Raw genomic sequence first — 14,034 nt, forward strand, 5'->3', positions numbered from 1 at the left:
TTGAGGGTATCTTGTAGAAGAGGACCCTGAGAGCACACCTGAGACCAAAGGGGAAAGTCTTTTTTTTGGAAGACCAAAAAAAAAAAAAAGGAAACGGAAGCACATCCCTCTGTAACCTGTGAGTGAGTTGAGGGGTGAAATAGAGGGGTGGGGGCGCCCGCGAGGGTCGGCGGCTCTTGCGCAGCTGCGGCGGCGGAACCAATCAGCGGGTGCATCCCGTCCTCGCGCGACGGTACAGTCGTGCCGTCGTGACGTCGGCGGTTGCCATGGAGCGCCCCACTCTGTAGGGCCGCGAGCCGGCGCCAGGGGGGCCACGGGGTCGTATCGCGGCTTTGAGGTCTAGTCGGCAGCCGCCATGAGCGGCCGGAGTAAGGGGAGAAGGTCCTCCCGCGCCAAAGGCCGTGGCAAGAGCCGCGCCAAAGGCCGAGTCCGCGCCGCGCCTGACGACGCCCCACGCGACCCGGACCCTCCAGAGTGCCAGAGGCTCGGGGAGGAGACCAAGGCGGCACAGGTGCAGGCTGGCGCGGTTTGGGGTGGCCCGGAAGGCGCTGCGCCGGCGCCGCCCCGCCGGCCCGGGGAAGAGGCTGCCTGCCGGCTGCCCCTAGATTGTGGCCTCGCGCTCCGGGCCCGGGCGGCGGGGACTCGCGGGCAGGCGGTGACCAGGCCCTGCCTGGTCAAGGCCACATCCTTCCCGGAGCGCCTGGTGAGTGACACCGTCTTCGTGGGAACCGTGGGCACCGTGGCGAGGCCGAGAAACGGGCCCCGCGTCGGAAGCCGGCGAGGCCCCGCCGCGAAGAAGGCCCCAGATACCTGTAGTGCGGTGGGAAGGGGGTCTGCGGCCTTGGCCGGTGGGAAGCCAAAGAAAGGGCCCGCGGCGGAGGCCGCCTCCGTCCCCGGGGGCGAGGAGAAGGTGGAGAACGCGGGGTCAGGGCCCCCGGCGACAGAGGGCAGCATGGATACGCTGGAGAACGTCCAGCTGAAGCTGGAGACCATGAACGCCCAGGCGGACCGGGCCTACCTGCGGCTCTCCCGCAAGTTTGGGCAGTTGCGGCTGCACCACCTAGAGCGCAGGAACCTCCTTATCCAGAATATTCCAGGCTTCTGGGGGCAGGCCTTTCAGAACCACCCCCAGCTCTCGTCCTTCCTGAATAACCAGGATAAAGAGGTCCTCAGCTTCTTGAATAGCTTGGAGGTGGAAGAGCTTGGCCTGGCGAGACTGGGCTACAAAATCAAGTTCTATTTCGGGCGCAACCCCTATTTCCAAAATAAGGTGCTCATCAAGGAATACGGGTGCGGCCCTTCGGGTCAGGTGGTGTCTCGTTCCACTCCAATCCAGTGGCTCCCCGGGCACGACCTCCAGACCCTTAGCCAGGGGAACCCCGACAACAGCCGGAGCTTCTTTGGGTGGTTTTCAAACCACAGCTCCATCGAGTCTGACAAGATTGTGGAGATAATCAACGAGGAATTGTGGCCCAATCCCTTACAGTACTACCTGATGAGTGAAGGGGCCCGTGCAGAGAAAGGAAAGGAGGGCAGGCCGGGTCCTGCGAGGCCGCCAGGGGAGACCCCGGAACCTGGGGTAAACAAGTCCAACTGATCGTGCTCAAGTCTGCGTCCTGCGTCCTACCTCCTACTGGCCCCCGTGCCCGGCTGGCCTTGGGTGTTTGGCTGTCTGCCTTCTCTTCGTGTTGGCCTCTGCACACTATTCCTGTTGGACTTCGGTTTCAAGAATATGGCGTTTATGATCATGTTCTTTTGCCTCCCGTGACGTTCTTGCTTTCTCTACATTAGTATCATACGTTTTGTGATCTCGCCCCTCCTGTTCATATGTTAAACTCACTTGATTCCAGCGTGTGTTGCCTCTCTCTACATTGCTTGGACCCTGTTCTTGGCTCTGGCGTTTCCCACCTGGCTTTCACATGGACACTCGTGAGTCAATCAGCAGGAGGACCAGCGCATCCTAAGCTCTGCTACTTCAGGACTGGTGACTTGCTGGGCTTCGAGTTCATGCCAGCCATGCATGCCATCTGTGGCAAGCTTTTTGGTGGCCACTGCAGAATGAAGCTAGTGCATGTGGCATTGGCCATCAGCCAAAACTGATTGTCTCTTGGCTCTGGGGTCACCAGCCAAGGTGCCACCTGCAGGATCTCTGGCTTTGGCCAGGGACCCATGCTGCCCTCCTAGACAACGGGTTGAGGTTCAGGGTGAGAAGCAGTTTGCTGTGGGTTTTGTACTGTTCTGCATCTCTTCCTGCCTCTGGGCCTTTCTTCGTGGTAAACCTTTGTCAAGGTCTGCACCATACCTCATCACTGTCAGGCCATTGAGTTTTGTCTAGGTTGCCAGTTGGCCCCAATTGGCTTCCTGGGCAACAAGGACCTCGAGAACTACCTGTGGACACAGGCCCTCTGCCGGTGCATGAGACACACACCTACCCTCTCCAGCCTTCCAGGAACCCTGCTGGCTGCTGGACTGATGGGCAGGCTGGTACGTGTGGACATGTGCTCACTGTCGTCAAGCTGTGGCTCCAGGTGAGGGTGGCGACCGGACTCACTTAACATCTAGGTACCTTTATCCACTCCCCCCATCCCTGCCTCACACGTAACCGGAATGCTATAGTGGGGTTGCTGGGGAAGGGAGATTTCTGATCTGTGGGCCTGTGTCTACTTCAGCTCACGCCTCTACACCTCCTTCCTCAATCCTCTTTCTGTTCCCTTACCCTCTCTTCCTTCTCCCCTCTGTCCCTGTGCTTGTCCCCCACTCCTCTCTTTCTTTCTTTTTTTTGGTTTCAGTAGTGGTACTTCTGAAAGAGAAAACAGAGAGAGAAAACAAAACAGTTGTGAAACCAGGGTTTTCTGCGTACAGCTAGCGAGTTGGCTGGGGCCTTGTTAAACACAGGCACACCCTGGGCTGGAATAGGGTAGAGGAAGCCAGAAGCCAGGTGGGTCTGCGGTCATGTCCTGCTCCCTCCCGCCTTCCGGGTCCCTCTGTAATTCTGACATGGAGATTCCTCACATGCAGCGCATCTGCTAGAACGGCCACCCCGGGCAGCAGTGCTGGGGACCAGGGTCACTCCTGCTTTGGCCTTGTTCTCTGCCTCCTAAGGCCTGGCTGCCTTCTGTTCCCTCTGGGCAAGCGTCTCTCATCCCCCAGCTCTCACCCTCAGCAGTGAGGTTTCTTCCTTTTCTCTAGGCTTCTACCTTCACATACCCTTGGGAGTAGACTGTAGCCTTCAGTATGGGGGATCCCAAGGCTGCCCTGGGGCGTGGGGACAGGGGAAGGGGGAGTGCCTTTTCTGAATCTCCAGGGCTCATTTCCAGCGGGTGTAAAAGCTGAGCTGTGCCCTTCCTGCCTAGGCTCATCTGTGCCCTCTTTCCCCCTCATCCCTCAGGGTGGGGTAAGTACTGAGGGGGTGTGTCCTTGCCTTCACCCTAATCTCTCTCTCCTTACGGAAGACCTCCTTCTGAGTTTCCCATGGGCTAGGGAAGTCTTGCCTCAAGAGCTGTCAAGAGGGTGTTTGGGGCAGGCGAGCTGGGGCAAAAACCTAGAGCGGGAATAAGCCTGGTGTGGAGAGGGCTTGGCAAAGCAGCTCGAAGTGGCTTGAGGATCCTCCAGGAGAGTATAGCTATCTCTCAGAGATAGAAGGGACGGGAAGGAGCGTTCCCTAGGGCAGGGACAGGAGAATTAAAGGGCAGTGGGCAAGTGTTTTGCTGAGGCGAGGGTATGCCCAAACTTTTGTCCAAAAATCTTTCATTTTTGGTAGATTTTATAAATCACAAAAACAGTCTGAATAACATTACTTTGGATTCTTTCTCTTTTCTAGGTGTGGCCCTGTGTTTTGTAGAAGATTATGTGCTACTTATTTTGTTTCTGAGTAAATCTTATCATTTTCCCCATTTTTTGCCTAATGGGAAAATAGAGCTGTATAGGTTGGCTTTTTTTTTTTTTTTTTAAAGCTTTTTCCTCTATTATGGACATTTTCAGACATGCACAGAAATGGAGAGACCTCGTGTGCCGTCACCTAGCTACATCATTTATCAGTTATGGTCAACCCAGTTTCATCTACATCTCCATCTCCCTGCCTGTATTGTTGATCGAAAGTCCAAGACACTGTGCCAATTCAACTGGGACCACTTTGGGAGACTGAGACACTCTGCTGGTGGTGATCGTGGTGGGCTGCACTCTCACTACCGTATCAGATCTGCCTTTTGCTTTTCATGTTAACTAATGACGTTCCAGAGATGGGCCTTAGAAACAAAAGTCTTCAGAGTTGACAAGAAGTCTTAGAAAGTGATGAAGCTGCCTTTTCCCTGTGTCCACAAGAGGAAAGAGAGACTGCTCTGTTGTAAACTCTTTCAAAGACTTATCTTTCAGTCTTTGATAAGGTGCTTACTTGAGACCTTTCACCAGAATAACAGTCTTTTTTTCCCCTCTAAGACGGAGACTTTGTGTGACTATTACAATTATCAGCGTGTCCTGGTCTCATGATATAACTCTGAACTTGAAAGTAAAGTATAATTTGGAAATTGTTTCTGTGTTCTGTGAAAATAACCTCCCCAAAGTAATCAGTAACCGGTTGTCTTACTTGGTAATTTGGCACTCTGGTAATAATGCAATTATTTCTCTGTTCTGAAACAGTATAAACAGTTGTAAGCTTGCATGTGTGATGGAAACAATAAAAGCTTGTATCTCTATTATATTTTATTATTTTTAAAAAAGAATTGGAAGGTTAAGCAGAGGCTGGGTAGTCGACGGCATGTATACTGTGGCATACGTGAGTGATTCCTAAGCCTCAGGCCCTTGTGTGACTAGCTCTATAACAATATATAAAATTCTGATTTCCAAGCCCTTATCAGAGATTGAGATCCTGTGGTTCTGGGAAGAAGCCATGCAGTCTTGTTTTTAGCAAGCTTTCCAAGTGATTCTAGTGCAAAGCCAATGCTTCTCAAATTTTAGAGTTCCTCTGAATCATGTGGGGAATCCTGTTAAAATATGAATTCTGACGTAGCCGTCTGGAGTAGAAGTTGAGACTCTGCGTTTCTAACAAACTTCCAGGTGATGCTGGTGCTGGCGGCTTGTGAACTGTACTTGGAGTAGCAAAGGAGGTGTCTTCAAGGACCTTTCAAACTAGAGTAACAACACTCAGTCTTGGCTGCACGTCAGAATTATGTGGGAAGCTTAAATATACACACTGGCAGAGCTCACAAATAGCAACTGAATCAGAGTGGGGAAAGGGATCGGTCCAGTTGTGGGTGTTTATTCTGAACACATCGCAGGTGATTCTGATGTCTAGCCATCATTGACAACTAAAGTTTCTGATGCTGTTCTTAATAGATTCATAACAAGGACCATTTCCCCAAAATCAGGAGGATCAGCAGCAGACAAACCAAATGCCACATAAAGCACAGAAGTGAGCTGTTAACAAAATAAAATTTAGTTTGTATGATGTTGGGCATGAATCAACAAATGTGCAGTGTTCAGGTGCTCAAATACTGAATGAAAGAATGAATTTAAAACAGTTTATATTCAAATGCCTTTGGGCTAGGCTGGTAATTAAATTTGTGAAGTGGGCCATATTTGCTTTATAAGGATGTTATGTGTTAGTTCATTAGGGCTTCCGTAATGAAGTACCACAGATCAAGTGGTTTAAACAACAGAAGTTGACTTCCAGTTCTGGTGGCTAGATTCCTGAGATCAAGGTGACGGCAGGGCTAGTTTCTGCTGAGGTCTCTGTCCTTGACTGTCTGCCTGCTGTCTCTTCGAGGTCTTAGCTCTCTGTGTGTGGGGGGGAAGTGGGAGGAAGTCGGGGCTGTGTGTAGCTGGGGCAGCTGTGTTGCAGTGCCAGGGCATTTACTTGGGGCACCGCAGGCCTGGTGTTGCTGCATCTTCAAAAAAGTGGCAAGAATCAGAATCTCCCAGTTTTGAATATTTTCAACTAAAAAAAATCGAACACCCAGAGCCTCGCTCTTAGTGGTAGGTGGAGTGCAGAAGGGTCCCGGGGGCAGCCTCTCCAGGTGTGAGCAGCCTCTCCAGGTGTGAGCAGCCTTTCCAGGCATGAGCGTCCTCTTGGGACCCATGCAGAGCCCTCTGGGGCTGCGAACTGGGACGGCCGTCTGCCCAATTCAAGCTCACATACTTGCTTCTTCAGAGGCTCAGAGCCTGCACTTCCCCAAGCCCCCTTCCACAGCCCTCCCTTCAGTCCCTTGCAGAGCCCATCTGATGGTTTCATCCCCCTACTGCCCCTGGTCTTACTCACTCATTGCCTCCTGTGTGTGTCAGTCTGTTGCAGAATTAGAAATACAGCCATGGACAAATACAGCTTTGAATTCTGCCCCTCGTTCCGTGTTTCAGCCTCCTCTAGGTTTTGCCTGAAATTGTCAGTCCTTTTTTTCCCTTTTCCTACATGGGCCCGATGAGGGTGTCAGATCCACATGGGGGTAGCTAAAGGAAACCTCTTTTCACTCTGGCCTGTAGGTCTGACTTCACAAGGCAGTTTGGACTTTTAATAACCTGGAGAGTGAGGGCTTCTCGGAGTAATTCTTGTTATGCTAGGAGTCCCTTGCCCCTTTCTCACTCAGTTTTATTGCTAAAGACTTGATTTCTTCTTACGTGCTGGGCTTTTCTGGAATGTAGTGGGTTTGTGCTATGCCACAGGGGAGCAGGGAGAAGAAAAGAAGCGTCTTAGTACCTGTAGCTTACCCAAAGTCTCTCTCAACTTCTGTCTCCCCTCACACGTGGGCGCCCCCTCTGGTCCACTGCACTGGTTTGCTACAGGGAAGGAGGTACCCTGCTTGGGGTGGCCTCACCGAGGGAGGGGTCTTCCCCCCTCCTTTGCCCTCTGAAGATTTTGGAAACTCCTTCCACACTCTCATCCCTTGAGGTCCTTGGCCTCGGGGAGCTGCTGGTACTGCTGGGTGGAGCCATATCCCCCCAGTATGGAGGCAGTGAAAAAACAAAACCCAGAGATTCCATCTCCGGTCTGTGGTTTCTGTCTCTGTCCTTAGCGTCTTCATCTCTGCTTTTGGAATCTTCTCCAGCTACATTTCACCAGTCAGGCTCACAGCTCACTTCTGCCGAGTCACTTTCATCTGAAACTCCGACCTCGTGTTAGTCCTGCTTCCGTACCCTAGGTCTGGTACCATCTGGTCAGGTGTTCAGTTACGGACTGTCCAAGGCTGGAAACTTGAATTCGTTCCTCCTCTCCCTGCCTCGTGTCAAGCTGGTCCTGAGCTGAGGTTTGACAAATATAAGATGAGATAACTTCTATGTGTGACACTTCATGGTTTACAAAACACAGTCACTCTCATCATCTCATTATCCCATAAGATGGCTCGAAGAGATTAAATGACCAAAATCACAGAGCCGGTAGGCAATAGAGTTGGGGCTCAAACTCAGGGCTCCTGCTTCCAAACACCTTCTGAACATGTGTGGGTAAACCTGAGGCCCGCAGTCGTCTGGCACGGGACTGGAGGTGCTTCTTCACGCAGAACCTATATTTAACCCTTCACTCAAAGCATCAGAACCCTCAGCACAGCACATCCGTCACCACCCATCCATCGGAGCTGACATGTGAATGTGAACCTTCCTGATTGTCCACAGCTGCTGGAGCTAGACGAGGGGCAGTGACTTGATGACTTGAGCGACTCAGAATGTGGCCAGGGCTTCCTCTCACTGCTCTGTCCCAGAGTCAGGACTGGTTCCAGACACACATGGCTGCAGATGGAGGCTGAGTGGGAGGTTTGGGGCTCTAAGTATCAATACTCGAATATGAATGTATTGGAAAAAAGGGTAATGAGAAGTTCTGTAACAAAAAGTTGGGTGATAGGAAGTCACAGGCTTGCTTCAGTAGCACAATGATATCAGGACTCTGGGTCCCCTTGTCTGCTTCGCTTCTCTTGGGTTTCCCTTCGGGGTTCCCTAACTCCAAGCACCACAGTCTCACCCAGCTGCACTTACAGACAGACGGGAAGAAGAAGGGGTCTTCTCCCATGTCTCTGTCATCAGGGAAGAAAATCTTTGCCTATAGTGTCTGGTGGATTTCAAGGGACCTGAGTCAGAAATGAGACACTCCCACAACTCTGCTTCAAGGAAATTAGCATTTTTTAGCATCTCTCATGAGAGTGGGGTTCTGCCTCCAGGGAATAAGAGATCAAAGGGCTAGAATTGACGGGAGATCTTAGTCACCTGTAGATTCGTCCTTTTTGCGGTGACATGGCCGTGCTGCTGACCCAGAACACCACTTAATATTACCTGGAGGTGCATGCGCCTGTGCTTTCCCCAGCTCCCCCAGTCACCTCTTAGGACAAGAAAGCTTGTTTTGTGTCTTGCCTCCTCTGTTTATGGTAAATGTATTTCAAGCCAGCAATGCCTTTTTGGTGTTCCTCTCTCCCACAGCACTTAGCTCAGGCTTCTCTCAGCGTTTGGTGTGAAGTGAAAAGTGAAAGTCGCTCAGTCGTGTCCAGCTGTTTGCGACCCCATAGGTATAGTCCTTGGAATTCTCCAGGCCAGAATACTGGAGTGGGTGGCCTTTCCCTTCTCCAGGGGATCTTCCCAACCCAGGGATTGAATCCAGGTCTCCCGCATTGCAGGCGGATTCTTTACCAGCCGAGCTACAAGGGAAGCCCAAGAATACTGAAGTGGGTAGCCTATCCCTTCTCCAGTGGATCTTCCCGACCCAAAAATTGAACCAGGGTCTCCTGCATTACAGGCGGATTCTTTACCAACTGAGCTAGAGGTGGTCAGTAAACGCTAGTTCAGTAAACACATTAAGCCAGTAATCTTTCTGAGATGTAAATTTGATCCTGTCAGTGACCCATTCAGCCTTCAGGAGTAAGGTCCAAGTTTCCAAGAAGCTTAAAACAGGCCATTCATGATCTGAGCCTACATTTTTTTCTTTCAAACTTTTTTATTATGAAAACTTACATGAAAGTTGATAGAAAAGTACAATGATCACCCATCATATACCATTTAAGTTCAGTGAATGTTAACATTTTGCCGTATTTGTTTACTCATGTGTGTATGTTTGTATTTTGTTGAACCGTCTGAAAATAATTTGATGTTTCACCCCTAAATACCCAGCATGAACCTCATAAGAAATAAAGATATTCTCCTACATGATCAAAAATCCATTATCAGACTGTGGGAAGTTACAGTTCCTGAATACTGTCTAGTATCCAGTCCAAATTTAGATTTCTCCATTGCTCCCAAGATTATTTTAGTGTGTGTGTGTGTGTGTGTGTGTGTGTTCCGTCGTGTCTGACTCTTTGCAACCCCAAGGACTGTAGCCTGCCAGGCTCCTCTGTCCATGGGATTTCCCAGGCAAGAATACTGGATTGGGTTGCCGTTTCCTTCTCCAGGGGATCTTCCCAACCCAGGAATCGAACCCATGACTCTTGAGTCTCCTGCATTGGCAGGCAGGTTCTTTACCACCAGTGCCACCCGGGAAGCTCTATTTTATAGTATTAGGTTTAAAATCAAGGTATAATAATGTTCAGGCATTGCATCTTGCTGTTTTTATTCCTTTTAAAACAAGAAAAATTCACTCACATTCTCCTAACCTCGCCCCACCTGGACGTAACATGGAATTTCTAAACATGTTAGGCAGTTGTTTCACAGGCTGTCCCACATTCTGGATTTGTCTGATTGCTTCTTCTTGGTGTAATTTAACTTTTCGTTCTGTCTCCTGTATTCTTGAAAACTGAGGATTTGGCGAGGATATTGCATAAACGAGGTGTCACTTCAGAAGGCACATGGCTGTTTCACTGTCACGCTGTTAGTGTCGTCTCTTGGTTAAGGTGGGTGATCACTAGATCTTTCCTTTGTAAAGATGCATTTCCCCTTCTAAGCAGGTCTTCTCTGAGATGGTTCTTGATCACTGTAAGAATATCCTCTTCCGTTAAACTTTTCATCTCAAGGTTTTAGCAGCCATTGATGATGTTTGCCCAAATCAGTTATTTATCTGTGGGTTCCCAAATAGTGATTTTCTAATCTTGGCAGTTCTTTTACCTATCTTAGCTGATATTCTATAAAGAAAACTTCACCCTCATCATTTGGTGATGAACTCTATCTACCTCCTTCTAGAAAGGCAGATAAATGCTTAACTTATTCCCTTTAGCTTCCAGTGTTTAGAATCAGAAGTTGGTGTAGTAATAGTCTCTAATGTTTTCGGATAAGGGCATGTTTTTTTTTTTTTTTTCCTCTTTACTATGTCTGTGAACTTGTGGAACTTTATGGATTTAATGTTTTACAATCAATTATGGTCATCTTTCTTTTGGCTACACAGCTGACTCCCATTTTGCTCCAAACACACTTTCCGCAGACTCCTCTCATCCTTGTCCCTTATTTCCTCCCTTTTCCCGTGGGCGCCTTAGCCAGCGTGAACCACTGTGAGTTCTCGGGACACTAGAGTGTTTCTTCACACCCGGCACACTTGTCTACACCATTTGCTGGAAAAACACCCTCGCAGCTCCTCTTGGGTGCTCAGATAGGGCTCAGATATTTTTGTCCGTGCTGTAGTTTTTAATCTTTCAAGGTGGAAAGCATCCCTCCCTTTTATTTCCATCATATTTTCTTCACATTTTGATTCACGGTACCTGATGGGGTGACTTGTTCTTGCCCATTTACCTGTCTGCTTCCACCGGAGACTATAAGATCCTTGAGACAGCAGATTAGTAATTAGCAGTATGTCTTATTTATTTTGGCATTCCCAATAGCTCAAGGGCTTACACACAGTAGATGCTCATTCAGTCCTGAACAAGTGAGCGAGTGAATGGTCCCTGACAATTCATGACAAACTGCAGAGAGGTTGGAAGTACCGAGGAGCAGAGATTGGGAATAACTTCAAGAGAAGGAGGAGCATGAACCTAATACAAATGCATTAAAAGATGGTGGGGAAAGGAAGCTATTACCTACACAAAGCCTCAGGCAAAAATGGCACCAAACGACTCTCACAGCATATTGGAAATCAAGTAGGAAGATGGAGGTGAGCAGGAAGTTGGACATGTACCAGGTATGCTGTGCTTTAGTAATTTCCATAGCACACAGGTCTCTAATGGAAAACAAGAGAAAGCTAAGCCCATGTGATGACTTTCCCTGGAGCTTTCTCTCTCTTTATCCGGGGATGTGTATATAGAGTCTGAGATCTCCTAAGAGGTCCTTTGAATTCAAATGACTTTCACAAATTGGGTTAGAACCAAGTCAATCTCCAAAGAATGATGTCATTGAAAAGCACCTGGACTAGAGAGTGAGCTGCTCAGTGGCATCCAGGGAGTGGATATAGAGAGGGGCCTTGAGTTTCAGTATTAAGAAGCCTAAATTCTGAGATGCTAGCTCACCTGTGGTCCTCAGAGCCTGCTGCTGCGTGGCCTAGTGCAGTGGTACCAGATGTCTTAGGAGAGCATTCAGAGTACTTCGGGGGTGGAGGAGCCAGACCCGGACGCTTGTCCCTCAGGGGGTGAGGCTGTCGGGGTGGGTGTGTCACATGGGAGCTCTTCGTCTTCCGCCCTGAGAACTCGTTTTGCTCTCAGCTCTGCCTCAGGCGTGGGCGCCATGGACTCATCCAGCCCGCCTCGGACTGAGCTCCTCCATGGTCACCCGGCGTTCTCTCAGGAGAAGGTCTTATCTGACTCCCTGATAAAACAGCTCTCCCTCCCCCTCACTGCTCGCTGTATTCCTTCTCTTCCTTCACAGGACTCATCACAAGTCCTGAGTTTGTCTCTGAGTTTGTCTCTTCCTCTGGACTGTAAGATCTCAAGGCTCTTTGCTCACTGTTGAATCCTAAGTGTGTGTGCACAGGAGCTGCTTGACAAAGAGTGTGGGCCGGGGTCGTGCTAGTCTTATACGAGCTCTGGCCTGCTCCCGTGGTGGTTGGATGGGCTGTGCCTGGCACAGTTGTCCTCTGGCGGGAGGAGACCGTCTCTTACTAAATAGGCACCGGCACTTGAGTCTATTCTGCTGAGCACGTATCACACGCTAAGCACAGTGCTAAGGCGTTTTATCACATTCTCGCAACCGTTCATATTACCTGCATTTTCCAGGTGAGATAAAAAGAGCCCAAGAACATGCTCTGTGTCATGGAAGTTATCATTCCTGAAGCTGAGGGAACTACCCACCACTCTGCCCTGCCTCTCAGGCTGGGGTCTGCAGGGTCTCCTGACTTTGGAAAGGAGGGAGGAGGGTGTGTGGCTGCAGGCAGGCTTCCAGCTCTCCTGAAGGTGCCCACTCACCACAGATGGGAAGGGTGTGTGTTCGTGTGTGTGTGTGTGTGTGTGTGTGTGTGTGTGAGGCCATCTCTGGGTGTGTGAACAGGAGAGACATGGGTTCTGGGTGTGCCCAGGTGTGTGTCCGAAGCCAGCTTTGGAACACAGCCTGCCGACGGCCTGCTTGTTGTCTGCAGGCCCATAGTGCCCAAGGCTTCTGGGCATGCTCGCTCGCTCTGGACACTGCCAACTGAGCCTTGGAGCCCGCGCTTCAGAGGCTCCCAGCTGTGGGCTGCTTGTGGGGAACAGACTCTCCTGGCCTGAAGCTGCTTAGAAGAAGGGGCCTCTACTGAGGCCCTGAGTGGATGGTTTGAGGGAAGCTGAGTCCCAGAAGGCACCAGACTCAACAAAAGGGTGTCGCAGATACGAAACAAGGGGATTTGTTTGTGTGTGGGCAGTGTAGATGGGCCTGCTGGTCTTAAGCTGGTCTTTGAGCTGCAGCCTCCCTCACAGACGGTCGTTCCTAGCACTGCTCTTGTCTCTGAGTGAGAAAAATGGTGAAAAATCATTCTTTCTTGACATTTCCCTAGGAGTGTGCTTCCTATGGGCTTCTCTGGTGGCTCACATGGTAAAGAATCTGCTTGCAATGCAGGAGACCCAGGTTTGATTCCTGGGTTGGGAAGATCATCTGGAAAAGGGAATGGCAACCCACTCCAGTATTCTAGCCTGATAAATCCCATGGACAGAGAAGCCTGGCAGGCTACAGACCACGGAGTTGCAAAGAGCTGGACTTGACAAAAATTCACAGAAACTTCTACTCCACACAGGGATCATATGGAAGGAAAAGAAGCAAGGTAGTGAGCATTTATTGAATACCTGTTGCATACCAGACTGAGGGGCTTATGTACAAATTATTTTTTACTTTTTGTAATAGTAAGCTTATGAAATCTGCATTATCTACACGTTAAGTTAATGATACTAAGCTCTGAAAGTTAAAAAGCTTTATCAGGTTACTCAGCCAGAATTTTGACGGATGAGAGTGCCTTTGGTGTCAAAACAGATGTTCTCCCCCTTTTAGAAATGAGACAAAATTACTCCAAATTTTAGTGAGAGTAATATGAATCAGATAGAATGCTTTCAGTATTCTGTAACTGCAAGTAATGTATGCAACTGTAATGTAAGTAACAGAAACTTTGACCAGTGAGGTCCAAGGATAACAGCAGTGACTGTTTTCACAAAAAGGAATTTGCAGGCGAGCGATCCCATGCTTGGTTTAGCTGCGCTGTTATTTTATCAAGTCCCCAGGCTCTTTCCATCCTTCTAACATTTTTGGCTTGGACTCAGTGAGAACTTTATGTCTTCACACTTGTCTCATGGTCTCAAGATGGCTGCTTCACTTCCAGGCATCATATTCTCAGAGATAGTATCTAAAATAGAAAAGTAGCCACGGGAGCAAACAGGAAATTCTCCTGTACAGCCCTCTCTCTCTGTCTTAACTGGAGAGGGAAATCTTTCCTGGAGTCTCTAGTGCACTTTCCTTTACATCTCATTCATCTCATTGGCCAGACATGAGTCTCACATACATGTACTTCCATCTTAGACCAATTCCTGGCCAAGGGGAATGTTACTGCTATGATTGACTTAAACCAACCAAAGGATTGGTTCCCAGAGGCTGGGCACACAGCTTGTAAGGAAGAAAGGAGCATGGTTGTTGGGTGGGCACTTGTCACATGGTACTCAAGGTCTCACCGGCCTCTGTGACCACTGGCATAGCCAGAATAGAATAATTGGGACAATGACAACATTCACTGTTTATTCATAGATCTGGAAAGCATGCTTA

The 14,034-nt window shown here is 49.4% G+C and overlaps 1 protein-coding gene across 3 annotated transcripts; it reads left to right on the forward strand.

The window, feature by feature from the left end:
* The first annotated feature begins 243 nt into the window (after positions 1-243).
* On the forward strand, positions 244-4,694 carry TSPYL5 (TSPY like 5). Of its 3 annotated transcripts, none has more exons than XM_070802861.1 (2): positions 244-2,562; positions 3,982-4,694. In XM_070802861.1, the coding sequence occupies exon 1, from the start codon at positions 356-358 to the stop codon at positions 1,595-1,597; it is 1,242 nt and encodes a 413-aa protein (XP_070658962.1). In that variant the 5' UTR covers positions 244-355; the 3' UTR covers positions 1,598-2,562; positions 3,982-4,694. The 3 variants fall into 3 exon arrangements, with proteins under 3 accessions (XP_070658962.1, XP_019829617.2, XP_019829618.2); XM_019974058.2 differs by having other exon boundaries at positions 244-2,528; positions 3,821-4,694; XM_019974059.2 differs by having other exon boundaries at positions 244-2,528.
* Positions 4,695-14,034: the final 9,340 nt, after the last annotated feature.

The sequence above is a fragment of the Bos indicus genome, chromosome 14 (assembly GCF_029378745.1).
Source record: "Bos indicus isolate NIAB-ARS_2022 breed Sahiwal x Tharparkar chromosome 14, NIAB-ARS_B.indTharparkar_mat_pri_1.0, whole genome shotgun sequence".
Lineage (NCBI taxonomy): Eukaryota > Metazoa > Chordata > Mammalia > Artiodactyla > Bovidae > Bos > Bos indicus.

Coding starts and splice junctions, on each gene's coding strand:
- TSPYL5 (XM_070802861.1), top strand. CDS start 356: ATGAGCGGCCGGAGTAAGGGGAGAAGGTCCTCCCGCGCCAAAGGCCGT.